The 14461-nt window shown below is 37.5% G+C and overlaps 1 protein-coding gene across 4 annotated transcripts in view; it reads left to right on the top strand.

The window, feature by feature from the left end:
• Nucleotides 1–14461, top strand: part of NTNG1 (netrin G1) — a 362504-nt gene that overhangs the window by 279184 nt on the left and 68859 nt on the right. For all 4 annotated transcript variants that reach the window (XM_043460479.1, XM_043460481.1, XM_043460480.1 and 1 more), the window contains exon 5: nucleotides 6158–6184. In XM_043460479.1, the coding sequence (XP_043316414.1) occupies nucleotides 6158–6184 (27 nt within the window). The remainder of the gene's footprint in view (nucleotides 1–6157; nucleotides 6185–14461) is intronic.

The raw sequence follows: 14461 nt of genomic DNA, 5'->3' as shown, positions 1-14461 counted from the left end.
ATGCAGGAGACGTAAGTGACACAGGTTTGATCCCTGGGTTGGGAAGATCCCCTGGAGGAGGAAATGGCAACCCACTGCAGTATTCTTGCCTGGGAAATCCCATGGACAGAGAAGCCTGGTGGGCCACAGTCCATGAGGTTGCAAAGAGTCAGACACGACTGAGCACACATGCACACACCAGAGATAAAAGAGGGGGCCTATAATAAGTTGAGCAACAGTATAGAGTAGTTATGAGAGACCCAAGCTCTGGATCCTGGACCTCTGTATTCCAATTTCAGTCTCCTTCCCAACCGACTACAACTTTTTGTGCTTGAATTTTTTCCCCATTGGTAAAATAAACTAGAGTATTTATATCTAAGGTTGTCACAAAAATTAAGCAAACTGATGCACGTAAGATATTACACTAGCGGCAGTCACATACTAAGCACACAGTGAAGTTAGCTGTTACAATCACTGTAATTTTACTGAATCTAGCACATGGACCCATCCCAGTTGAAACAGCAAATTCTCTCTTTGGAGACAGTAACTATATGGAGAAATAAATTGCATCCAAATGTCAACTTATTCATCCACAATATGAAATAAGTGCTACAATATGCAGATTATTTAAGGCCTTATGATCAGTAAGGCCTTATTCTCTCCCCTGTAATTAAGTCTCCTTGTAGAGCCAGATAACAATCAGAAGGTTGCTTGGTAAGCATGGGATCAGGAAATTTAAATCACTTGCATGCTAATGACATCAGGCTGAAACATCCTAACACATCCGTCTACCACAGGGTCAGCCTCCCTAATGCCAAGAGGACACTGAAGGTCTGAAAGTTCACAGGCTACCCTTCCCTGTTCCTGAGACAGTGCTAGGCCGGTACCGCCACCACATGCCTGAAGGTGTCCTTTTTTGTAGGCTTTGCCTTCTGATTGGCTTTTCTTTCAGTTCTCAGATATAGTGACACTAATGTCACCTCTGTCAAATCTGTCATATACACTCAGGTCCCAGAGCCCTTCAGCTGCTCTAAGATGACTTAACCATCTTTGATTGGATTGTTTATGTATTGGTTTCTACTGTATAATTCTGTGAGGGCAGTCTTAGTTTCTTCACTTTCAAATTCCTGGGAGACAACTCACCGTACCCCTTATCATCAGCAGTTGGACCAGGAAGCAGGGTTGAATGGATGTTGGAAGTAGAACGTCCTCTAGGATACAAGTGAGGCTGTAGAATGTTTTCTTACTCATCACTTACCTCTTTTTCAATTGGGCTTTTTGGAATTAGAGCTCCAAGTTCCTGCAGCCTGACTGTAAGGAGATCTAGTCATTTTCTTGATAGGGCTTTGTCAAACCACCTAACACAACACTGGTAATATTTTTTCTTGATGTAAATTATGCTGAATCCTTGTCCTTTCTGCTTTCCTCTTGGTGAAAAGCTGCTGAACTTTGCGTTGATTCTCAAAAAGAGTTGTGGCTTTTAGCACTGAACTCAACTGCTTTGAAAAATCCATGTTTATTTTTGAGAACTCCATTATGTTGACTTTCTCACGCTTAACTATGTCCCCTTTAGCCACATACTTGGTGGAAAAGTTAATCTAATTGAAAGAAGGAGGAGGAGAAGGAGAAGGGGAGGGAGAGAGGAGAAAGAAGAAGAAGGAAGATGGGTAGGGGAGAAGAAGGAAGAAGGGAAAGAGTAGGAGTGGGAGGATGCAGGGAGCAGGAGGAGGAGGAAGGAGAAAATAACAAATTATATAATTCCACCAGGTTCTTATGCCCCAACTGCAGTAGAATTCCTTAAAGATAAAAAATTTAAATAAATATGGTAGTGGGGAGGACTGGTTGAGGAGGGAAAGATTGCAAGTACCTGCAAGCTTATCTCAGGAGATAGTGGAGGACAGAGGAGCCTGGCCTGCTGCAGTCTGTAGGGTTACAAAGAGTCGGCCACAACTGAGCAACTGAACAATAGCAAGCTTAGCACCTTCACCTTCTTTTGGCCCTTTGGCTTACTCAGTGTGTATGTGTGTCTCTGACTGAAGGAGCATTTCTATTCCTCCCTTAAAGCTCATTCGTACCTGTGTTTCATTTCCTCAGTATAAGTTTAGCAATGTCTCAGTAGACAGGGATTAGGAATTACCTGGGCCAGTGTTGACTATAAAGGGGTCAAAAAGGATGAAGCCCTTGCTTCTTTTTGTGCCTTCCATTTCCTCTTCTGTAAAGTGAAAGGGCTGAGTAAGATTATTTCTTAGCTCCGTTTCAGGTCTCCATTTTTTGCCACTCTTTCTGAATTAGCTTATCTGATATCTTCCTTTTTTCCTTCCTATCTACCTATCATCTGTCTTTCCCAAATGTTTTTGAGATTATTTCCGAGATAGACTTAAGCTAATGAAGCGTAAATTACAGGGTCCCTCGCTAGACTCCTTCTAAGCTATAAAAACATTAATTTCATGTGTGATGAAGTTATGTCTTATGTGTGTGTGTTAGTCATTCAGTTGTGTCCAACTCTTTGTGACCCCATGGACTGTAGCCCGCCAGGCTCCTCTGTCCAGGGAATTCTCTAGGCAAGAATACTGGAGTGGGTTGCCATTCCCTTCTCCAGGGGATTTTCCCGACCCAGGTATTGAACCTTGGTCTCCTGCATTGCAGACAGATTCTTTACCATCTGAACTAGTATGATTTTATACTTTGAAATTAATATTCTCAAAGAGAGCTCCCAGGTTTGTATTTGCTTTGGGCCCACAAAATCTGCATTTTCCCCTGATTGGCTTAGGAAAAAAGACAAAAATAAGCATCTACAAACAGGAATATAAAAAGAAGGTGTGAGAAAAAAAATAATAGAAAGAAAATAAGCCAAACATTAGATGAATTTACCCCATTGAGCATGAAGCTGACATCCAAGTTTCCCGGAAGACAAAGTGGTGAGGGGCATATCTTGTACATTGTGTAGCTCTTGCTCTCAGAATGGAGGAAATTTCCAAAGACAACAAAAGTATTTATGAATACTGGACTCTGAGAAATGTCTCAGTGGAACATTTTATAGGGGAAAAGATCATCTTATGACCAAAAGTGGTATTTTCACTCTGATAGAAACCTTGGAAACACGTGATAAATTTTTGCTCACATATGCACTGAGCAACTTTTCTGTACTAGGCATCATCCTGGACAGACAGTAGAGATACAGACCTGACACTCATCCTCTTAGAGGTCTCAGGCTAACACACAAACAGTCATACAGAGAAGTTGATAAGTTGCTCACGGAGACCTGCACAAGGAGGTACGCATCACAAAGAACGCTGGCTAATTCACATCAGGGAGATGAAGAAGGAAGGGCAGTAATAACTTCTGAGCTCAGTTTTAAAGGTAAAAATACTCTTTACACAATAGTTGTCACTTCACAAGGAACACTAAAAAGCTACCAAGACATGTCTAGACAATTTTCCTGAGCATAATCTGACTGTCATTCCTGTGGTTTATGGGCAACCATCACTGCTGTGATTAAATTGCATTCATTGATTCAGCACTTACAGATGCCAAAGAAACCCACCTTTCATGAAATGAATTGTAGCCTTCCTGTCTTAGTTTCTTAAGCACCTGAAAGATTTCTCATGACTTACTCATAGCCTTTTCAATGCATATAACTGGTTTATTAAATTCTTTAGTTGTCTGTAGAGAACCAAAAGCAAGGCATTTGAACATTACAATAAGAAACACTGGGGAAAAAATAACACTTGACAATATACTAATGGACATCCCTTGGTGTTCAGGTATTTTCAACTTCAAAAATCTTATTCCAGTGAGCAATTTAAAAATCTTCTGTAAGCAGTTCCCATTTTACAGCAGTGGAATAGAAAGTGACTCACCTGGCAGCACCTCAAAACTTTTTAAACCACAAAATGATAAAGAGCCCGAATTTTAAGCATCCAAATGTTAGGTAATAGAAAACATCTTCATGAGGGAAATAGGATCTCATAATGGTCTTGCTTGGAGAGGTTTGTGTAGCTGCAATGAGCATTTCTCCCCAGCACTGGCATCCCCAAAGGAATAGAAACATTTCTGCATCTTTCTAAAATATTCAGCTGCAGCAAGTACTGCATCAAACAGTCTTACAAGTTTGCTCTCTATTGTGTCTGGCCAAACATCCTGAGAACTTTGCCTTGCATTATGCATGGCCCTCCACCTCCATGCAAGTTTGAAAACACTTGAAAAGTCTCTTCCTGCCATCCTAACTTCCATTCTCTTTGACGGATTACAGAGGCAAAGCAGTTCCTTGCAATGGAGCCGGATTTTCAATCATGGGGAAATTTGGAGCTTCTGCAATTGCTACTAAAATTATGATGCTGCCATCATATCTCACTCAACAGGGGATTTGCAAAGAAAGAAAAAAAAGAAAGATTCAGTACCAAGTCACTGTCAAAATGCGGCAAAGATAGTGTACTGAAATGTTGGGTCAGGAATCCAGCAGTCCTTTGCAGAAATTGCATGCAGCTTGAAATTCAGTTCAGACAAAGTAAAACATGAAAATGAAAGTTTAAGTTTCCAGTTTTGGTTGATCAGTGATCAGTAATTAAACTGAAACATCATAAGCTCTGTGCATTTAAAATCAAGATACATTGAATGTATCTAATAACTGAAAATAGGATTTCATTCCTTTCAGGTTTTTTTTAAACATGGTAAGCTTTAATTTCTCCTTCTCCCCTCCCTACTAAGAAATAGGGAAATAGCTCTCAGTTTTAAATAATACAAAGCTATAAATCTCTGAGTAAGATACAGTGATTAGTTAAGATAAGCAGAGGGCAGTTGTTCAAAGATTAAATACTAAAATAGAAAGTTAATGATTCCTACATTTACCACCTGTTAGTACACTTTAGTGATGTGGAGAACAAGTCTGAACAGCTCATTAACAGTTATCATTTATTGACTGTGTACCATGTGTCAGACATTTTTATGGATTATCTCATTTCGATTCTCACAGCAGCCTTGTGCAGTAGATATTATTAGCCCTTTCAGATGAGGAAACAGGCATAGAGAGGCTGGGAACTTACATGAAATCACCCAGCTAGTTAGTTGCAAAGCATGACTCTCACTAAATTCTATCTTATTCCCAACTCATGCTCTCACCCACACCACTACCTGGATTTGGTGGAAAAGATATAAATCCTTGACTGTTATTTATAGTGTCTATCATGGTGTTGCTTGTTTGATGAACCAACTAAATCAATAATAGTAATCATAGCAAAAATTGTTGATTATTGCACATACTACCTGCTCAATGCTTTTAGCATTTCAATTATATATAATACATATATTATATATATGTAATCTTTGCAACAACACTAAGAGGTGGAAAACAGCCACAGAGATCATAAGCAACTTGTCCCAAAGTCACAGTCAATGAGGGTAAGAGCAAAGTCTCAATCGGAGACAGCCTGGCTCTGGTGCCCGTGATCTTGGCTGGGAGTTTTCATCTGGATACAACTAAATTCATGTCCACATTTATAACAGCTTCAGTCACATTCTGAAATGGTTGCACCACCTTAGCAGAGCTTGGCAATGAAAGCAGAAGCTGAAAAATTGGTGAAGCCCATGGTCGATGTGAACACAACCTCATGTATTCTTGAATTATTCTGCATTCTGCTCAATTTACTTTCTGTTAGAGGGTTTAATCCACATATCTGACAAGTAAAAGAGGATTGGAAATGATGGTTATATGTAGTTAGTCAAATAAAACAACAAGTGACTTTCAACTGCTAACACATGCATCTCAACACGTTTAAAGAGATAGATGGCATATTATGTAGATATATTTGCACAGGCATATATATTGTATACTTGGTGCTTGGTGCCCAGAACACAAGCCTAACTTAGTGTCTGTTTTGAACCACATACAAATATTCATTAACCTTATAGGTAAACACAAAATGTTTGATATCATGAAGCTGTCTTAAACCAGCTGTTAAAGTTGAATGCTGATTTCCCGACTCTGTTGAGTTAAAGGAGTTCTAGAATAAGCAAAATGGTTTCAGTGGTTGGATATATGTTTGGGGTTTTTGTGTGTTAATTTTCTGATGATATGAATGTTATCAAGTGTTTAAATTTCTTAGATTTTTATATGATGTTTAAGATATCCTTTACTAATAAATATCTAACAGCTTTTCTTTATTGTTTTCTTTCTCTCCAGGTATCCCCAGTATTTCCAGTATTGGTAGTAAGTAAAAACAAAATTAAAAAAAAAAATCACAAACCAAGTCTAGGCTAGCTTGGCTTTGTTGTTCAGCTCCTCAGATCTATTTTCCCAGTGTCCATTTCTGATGTAAGAGAGTATTTCCTTTGTGAATTGAATTGTTGTGTTTGTTCTCTGCACAGATATGGTGAGAGGACAGATAAAATAGTTATCTATGTAGAATTCCTCCATGGTTATGGCAGTGCTACAGCTTTTCTGACTATTTTTGATGAAGGCTCCCTTTACAGAGGTGCAATTACTTACATAACTGTAACTCATTTAGCAAAAATATGAACAGTCCTATTTACCCATACTTAGTAACCAGCAAACAAATTGAACTGTCTCCCAAGGACCATATATGGATTTCTCCCATAATTTGGGAAAGCAGTGAATGAATGCCAGTGAATGCTTTAGGTATATTCGTTAGCCCAAAGAAATCACTATGAAACTAGGGAGAAGGAATTTTATTAATGCATTAAACTTTAGCCTTTGTGAAGGCCTGAAAGAGGTTGGTTTGTGATCATTAGTCTTTCTGGAGAAATGAAGAAAAGAAAATAATCAATATGCCCATTGCGCCCTCCTAAAATACAGTGATCCATATTTTCCTGACTACTTAGGTTCAAGTTTGGTAGAAAAGGGATATAAAAAAATACATGCAAAATTTAGGAATGGGGCTACTAAAAATTCTTGCAAGAAATGTATTAGTAGAGATATCAGCAATTGAAAAGAGAAGTCTCTCTTCAACATTCTGTTGAACATTTCTGTAGTTCCTTTACAAAGACATTCTATCAGATACCATGGGAGAACCAGGCTGTAGCTCCCGCTTTACATTTAAAACACTGACACCCCAACACCAAGCTTGAAATAGTCACTAAGGAAGTGCCCCATAACTTTTCAGAGCCAAATCTCACATATTTTTAAATATTGTTCCCTTTCTCTCTGATGGTTAAAACCTTTGAATAGCTACTGAATAAGTGATTTGAAATAAAGTGCTGAGGGAGCCAAGATTATGCACTATAAGTGAAAAGAAACATTTTCACTAGAGTTTAACCTAGTCTTTGTCATAAATGCTGGGCCACAACAGGGCCATTTAAAAAACAATATCCTCATAATTTGTATAAAATAACTTCCTGCCTCTTATAAATGCAGTCAGGTCTTCCATTTTTTAAATCAACCCAGTTTACTTAAGCTTGTGAATAGGACTACACACAGATTTATTAATCACTAGACATGTTAAATGCAATGAACATCAGCCACTTTGTAAATGGAAATACAACTAGTGTTCACATTCATTTAGATACCAGTCTAATGCTGTAGCTTCCTCTTTGTGATCTTGTTGAAATGACATCAGTGCTACGAACTTGCAAGTGAAAACTCCACTTCTAATAGTCTAATTTTTCTGCTGTTGTATCTCCCTTGGCATTTGCCTATACGCTCCTTTCAGGCCTTGACAATTGTATTTGCACATGCATTTTGGAGCAAAAGGGAACCAAACGGAAGCAAGCTGAGACAGATAATTGAGGCTGCTATGGTGATCTGACCTGTCAAAGGTTTCAGAAATGGATGAACGGAAAGTAGTTCTTTGGCGTTGGGGTGTGTTTCTGTTCCAAGTGTCAGTCGTGTGTTGCATGGAATTTCTGAATGTTTTGCTCACTTGACATCTCATTCGGCCGCCTCCACCACATGCCCCATCTTTGAGCATCAGCAGATGTTGACCTTTTACACACTGAATCGGGAAATTCCAGTTTTGTTTTGCTTTGTTTTATTTTAAAATCAGTGGTGACCTGAAAGGATGCTTTGTTGTGCCTTTGGAAAATGTATTAACCTTTATTCAGGAAACTAGGAAAATTTAACTCCTTAATATCTATCCAAAACCCTCTAACAAGCAAAGTGATAGCTTATTCTCTGTTTTCATGATACCTCTGGCTGTTCTGCTGGGAGAGCAATGGGTGTTTCCTCAGATTTCTCAGGCAAATGGTATAAGCACTTCCAGGGGTCACCCAGCATCACATATGGCTAGCTTGCTTATTGCCTGGCTTTAAGGTGAAGAGATTTGCCATAAAACCATCAAACATGATTTTATCTTCTAGCCTGCTTCAGTGGCATTTACACATTCCTTATAAGGACTTATAAGGTGTTCTCTGCGTGCAATGGTGGATTCCTTTACTCTCCAATGGGCACGAATTCATGCCTAGAAGACTCCCTGCCTGTTCAAGATGGCATAGAAATGGGGTTTTCAAGGTAGAAGCCGGAAAAGAGAGATCCGCTTGGATTTTCAACTAAGTTTGGGCATTTACCAGGGCTTTTCCCTTTATCCCAAGGAAGAAATGAATGAACATAATTCCACCAAGTATATAGAAAGATGCCATGATAATAGATATAACAATCATAACATTCCCATCATCAGGACCAATGAATGATGTATATTGTGACATAAATTATTGATGTATGTAACCATAAGTTCACATACATTTGCTGTATACACAGTGATTAAAGATTTTGGAGGCCTGATAAGTTTCAGTATAGATTTCAAACTGTCAACACCTATATTAAGTAAGGTTCAAATGCATGGACAGAGTGGTCATCCTTTCCGATCATCTGCTAAAAGTGATTTTGAAACAGATTTCCCATTAAGGTCATTTGTACCTGCTGTTGTCTATTAGGAAATAGATTTCCCAATCATCCCAAAGGTACTTGATTTAAAACTCAGTCATTTTGATGTGCTTTGGCTGTGGCTGAAAAATTATTGGTGATATTGTCAGCAATTAATGAGTCCCAAAATAAATCTGTAGCCATTTGAGCCTATGAGCTCTGTTTTTTCTTTACTTGATGCAGTAGAAATTCATTCAAGTTTCATTTTTTCAATGTAAAATGTATCATGCACTTATAAGTAAACATTCACAATTTTATCCAAGTGAATATTTGTTGATGCTGATGATCCAAATTAATATTTGATTTGGTGTGGGTGTTTTTGTTCAAGTGATAAACTAATCACTATAACATGTATTATCTGATCTTTAGTCCTGAAAAGCAAGTGATTTCACAAATTATTCTAAACAGTATATTATAAAAAATGGTAATTAGAATAACAAGAGTTGGCCTAATGTGCAAAGTAGCTTTGTGTGAGGGATTATCACCTAAAATGCAAGTGATGGAGGTTAACGATAAAAATGTCAGAGGTTAAATAAAGGTAGATCATCCACTGAAAACTCATGTCAGGAAACACAACTTAAAAAACTTGAAAATTTTTTAATAAACAAAACCATTTCTTAGACTAGCAACAAAAGAAAAGATGTATGTTGACATTTTATGAACCCAAGTGTACATTGTTTCCTTAAATTACCTTCAAATGATTGACATCATGTTTTATAAAGTGTAAAATATTGATGGAAGCATTTGGCTGTCTCCTCCTCTTCAGCTATTCAATTTGAAATAACAATTTACTTAGGATAAATATTCCACTTTCCTGCTTTCTCTTACAGTGAGCATTGCCTTCATCACAGAGTTAAAAATTCATCTCTAATTTGATTTAATTGGTAGGACCATTAAAAATGGGAAGTGGTACCTGCAGGGATCCATCAGCCTGTTGAGAAAGCTCAGAGATGTTTTCATACTTGAAAATATTTGATGCCAGTTGGAGACCTTATAAAAGTTGTTTTCCATACAGCATCCAAATATTTTTTGTTCCGTACCCATTTACTGTAGAAACCTGGACTGTGAGGAAAATAACAAGGTTAATCATTTCCCCCCTCAAGGGTTATTAGTAATCTTGTTCATGCTATCCAGAGAGCTGCAGTGTTTGTTTGTTTTTTTCCCTTTTCTTTAATATTTCTAAATCCCCCAAATAAAAGTTTCATTTGAATTGCCCTTTAGCTAATTAGGTTTTATATAATGAAGAAAAAAATTATCTGACTAGAGAGGCTATATGGCAGATTGTATGGTGTGCTACATTAATTTTGATCTGTTTGCTGATGTTCTAGAAGGAAAGCTAAGGTCCCAGGTGAAATACCTTTGGGACTTTATTATATCATATATCCAGTATTCTCATCACAGATCCATTTCATATTTGTGTAACTAGCATTTCACATTCATGAAACCTTTGTGGTTATCCTAAAATTGAATGAACATTAGGACATAGCTGCTTCTTTATTCTTGAATAAATTAAATATTCCAATGATGCAGGGGGTGAGGGCGTAGCCCCTACCTTAAAAAAAATCTGAGAGGTTTTAGTCATCTTTAGCAAACAACAGTTGTCCACCTTGATCAGATTTGCCTTTTTTCATATGTCTTTTCCCAGATATGCCTTTTCCCAGATGTCTTTAGAATGCCAAGCCACTTTTTAAGTGTGAGCTGATATCTGTACCTTTGCTCTTATCTCTTTGTGGGGGCATCTGAAAATTCCTAGCTTAAGCAAAGATTTGCCAGGATCTCTGAAAGGGCCTATAACGAACTTTCTCAAACATGTAACTGTGAACTAAAAGTAGGGTATCACCGAAGTCTTCTTGGAATATCAGTAGGGAGCTAACTGTTCCACTTCCTGGGAGATGTCCCCACATGTGTACAGAATTCCATTTTGGAGACTCTTGGGCTCAAAGTGTCCAAGTAACTTGTCAAATATAATATGGCCAGGAAGGCCTGTCTGACTCCAAAGGCTGTGCTGGTAACATTATACCAAATGGAAGAGGTTAGAAAGAAAGTTTCTATATTTATTGACTCCTACCTCAGACTCTTTCCAATCTAATACATTGACCCATTTCTGTGTGGGAAATTTTAGTGTTCTGAAGAAAAACAGAAGTTCATTTTCTGATACCTTACTGCGTGATCAATAGAAACTACGTTAAAATGAGCTTCCTCTACCACCATCAATGATAAACGTCCTCAAAAAGCTGAGGAAGAGGGGAAATGTGAAATGTTATTCATAGAACATGGGATAGTTCATGAAGTTTAGCTACGCATGTTATGAAACATGCTTGTACATAGTCTTATGACAGTAAAAAATCCAAATTGTTTTTATTGACACAGCTGCTTAAAACAAGCAGACACAATTCTGGGTGTCATCGCGAGGACAGACTTACCACTATCGCATTAACCTTTTGTCTTCCCCAGCAGGTTAATGACGCTGTGTTTCTGAGAGTAGGCAGCTTACTGTAAAGATGGTGAAATTACTCCAAGGCCCTAGGGGTTCTTTATGAAGAGCTTTAGGTTTTCTATGGATTCCTTTATAGACATCAATAATGTTTCTAAAACTCACTGAGGAATAAGAGCAGTAACTGTATAAATCCAAAGGGACCCCGTGACTCTGTCTCCACCTGGTGTTTTCCTCATACACTCCTGGAAGAAAAATGTTTAATGAAGGCTCACTAACATCCTCTCAAGCAGTGGCTTTTCATATCCATCGTGGCACCCTGCTTCCCACCGTATTTTAGAACCAAATATTATGTAAAAATTAGTGTTTTTAGGAAAATTGAAGAGTACTCATACAACATCATCATTTTATAGGCAAGGCAACTAAGGCTTAATTGAATTGTCAAAGTCATCTGGATAGTAGCCAAGGCAGAATTCTAGCTCAACATTCAGTTTCCAATCTAGGACTCTAGAATTCATTCACCTTCTCATTTAATTAAATGACTAATGTATTAAATACTACACAGTAGACTATTCTAAGGGGAAAAGTACATGGAAAAGCATAGTCACAATTTACTCAGGTTTTAAAAGGTTTCCACAAAATGAGTTGGAAGCTGCCTGTGATTCATGCTAAGTGGGTACATGTAAGATGGAAGGCGGTAGCTTTCTGATGTAAATGAAGTGTTTTTAACCTTCTGGTTCAAGCTTGCCTTTCAGCTTGATTCACTGTGGTGTCAGCAATAGATGGCCAAGTTTAGTAATTCTAACCTAGTTCTCTCCAACTTACAGTGCCGAGATTTCCTTGGGGCACAAAGAAGAAAAATTTTCTTCCAAAGTCTCATTTTTATAACTAGAATCTCAGTTTTTCTGACTCATTAAAGTGCCACAAACCAAATTGTCATAAAAGAGTTTTCTGAGTCTCCTTAATGGGAAAAAAAAAAGGAAATTCATGCAAGATATATAGTTGATTAATAGGCTAAACTGATGTGCTCCTAAATTTAAAGAAACCCGGAAATTTACATCTTATCTTTGTGTTAACAATAAAACCTTTCCCACAGTATTCCAAAATAATTTCTGTTGCTTTCTGGACAATAGTATTAATCAATGTAGGCCCTAGAACCAGATTATTCCCTAAAGTAAGTTGTTTCTTAAATCAACTTTTTTATATATCTGAATCACTTGCTTTGGGAACTGTTAAGGTTATAAGAAATAGGGGAAGCACATTATAACCCCTACTTCAGTTTAGTAAGAACTGTTTATGCTACAATAATTTTTTATTACAACAGCAACCTTAAATAGAATAATAAGAGCTAACACAACATTGAAAATCAACTATGTTGTGCTCAGTTGCATACGACTCTTGGTGACCCCATGGACCTCCATGCTCCTCTGTCCATGAACTTTTCCAGGCAAGAATTTGGAAGCTGGTTGCCATTTCCTACTCCAGGGGATCTTCCCGACCCAGGGATTGAACCTGCATCTCTGGTGTCTCTTGCATTGGCCAGCAGGTTCTTTACCACTGTGCCACCTGGGAAGTACTATACTTCAATTAAAAAAAAAAAAAAAAGCCAACATTTCTTCAATGCTCACTACAATTACAAGCAAATATTAACTCATTCAGCCTTGACAACAACCAGCAGGTAGTGTCATTATTCTGTTTTACATATAAGAAAGCTTAGACACAGAGAAGTTAAGAAACTTGTCCAAGTGATAAAACTCGGATTTAAATCCAGTCCAAGTTCTATTTACATGCGACATATCTTAAATAAATTTACCCTCAATAGATATTGCTTAGGCTTCCCAAAGATGTAATTTGAAAATTTAGCAATGGCGATAGAGTAATAGTATATGATGGGCATTTCAGATATTCTTTTTCTTTGTAAAGGGGATAGTTTTGGAGTATGAAATCTTTGGTCTCCACATTCACCAAGCTAAAGTCTTTTGAGATCATCAAGACATGTTTAGTCCATTTTTCCAGCTTGTGGGATCAGGATCCTTGAGAACTAGGGATTTCCATAAGAGGCTGTTTTTGAAGGATTGGCCATCTACAATCCCATTGGACACATATGATGATCCTTCCCCTTACCTCAGTAATAATTTCTCAACTCCAGAGTGGGTTTCACTATGACAGTCACAGGTCCACAGTTACAATGTGTAGCAATAATTTTTCCTTCCACACAAGGGATTCTTAATCCCCTAAATCCCCTAGATTCTACAAAGAACATGTACTTCATTCCAACGGGCTTTATCCTTCCATGAATTTCAGCGTGACACTGCTAGGTCATAAAAGAGCCACTGGAGCGATAGAACTTAATGGCTGAGAGAAAACGTAGACATCTTTTAGTCCAGCACCTTTACCTTACAGATAAGGAAATTGAAGTCCAGAGAATTAACTGCCTGACAACTACTTAACAGAACTGGGACCAGATCCTTTAACTTCTGATTCCTAGTAATTTTTGCCTTGCAACATACTAACACTTTGAGGCCTTCATATGGACACAAAGATACTGCTTAGTAAATTCATGAAAGAATGAAATTTCAAAATTCTGCAATAGTTTACCTGGAGGTAACCAATGCTTTTGATGTATTATAATTATTCTTCTGTTTGCAGTCTCTTAACTATTTGAAATCAGTGGCCACTGGCTAAAAATTCTCAGAGGCTTCATGTTATGCAAGGACTTTTATTAGAATTGGATATGATAACATAGAATTTGTCTTAATTATACAGATAACGTACCCTCCAATGTGCCTAATTTACTTCTTGGAATTAAACATGTTAGTAATATTGATTGAATATTTATATGTGCCAGGATCTTTGAGTAACAAGAGTAGCCAAATAGTAACTAGCTGATTTAAAGTTTTCTCACTTGGCTTTGCAGTTATAAGACAAAATAAAAATTCAAAATTTTAAGATGAGATATTAAATTTAAAAATTCTATGATGACCAAATATTATAACATATAAGTACAGATAGTAACATGCTATAGGAGTTAAGGGTCCACACATTTCAATATTTCTTTTCAAGACATTTTTCCTCCCAAGGAAAAGATATCACACATAAAATTTTGTTCCACTAGAGATATGTATAGATTAGATTAGGATTTCTAAGTGAATGCTGGTGGTTGTGAGTTTTAATTT

The sequence above is a fragment of the Cervus canadensis genome, chromosome 2, assembly GCF_019320065.1.
Source record: "Cervus canadensis isolate Bull #8, Minnesota chromosome 2, ASM1932006v1, whole genome shotgun sequence".
Lineage (NCBI taxonomy): Eukaryota > Metazoa > Chordata > Mammalia > Artiodactyla > Cervidae > Cervus > Cervus canadensis.
Note: the sequence above shows the minus strand (reverse complement) of the source record. Positions and strands in the feature narration are given on the sequence as shown.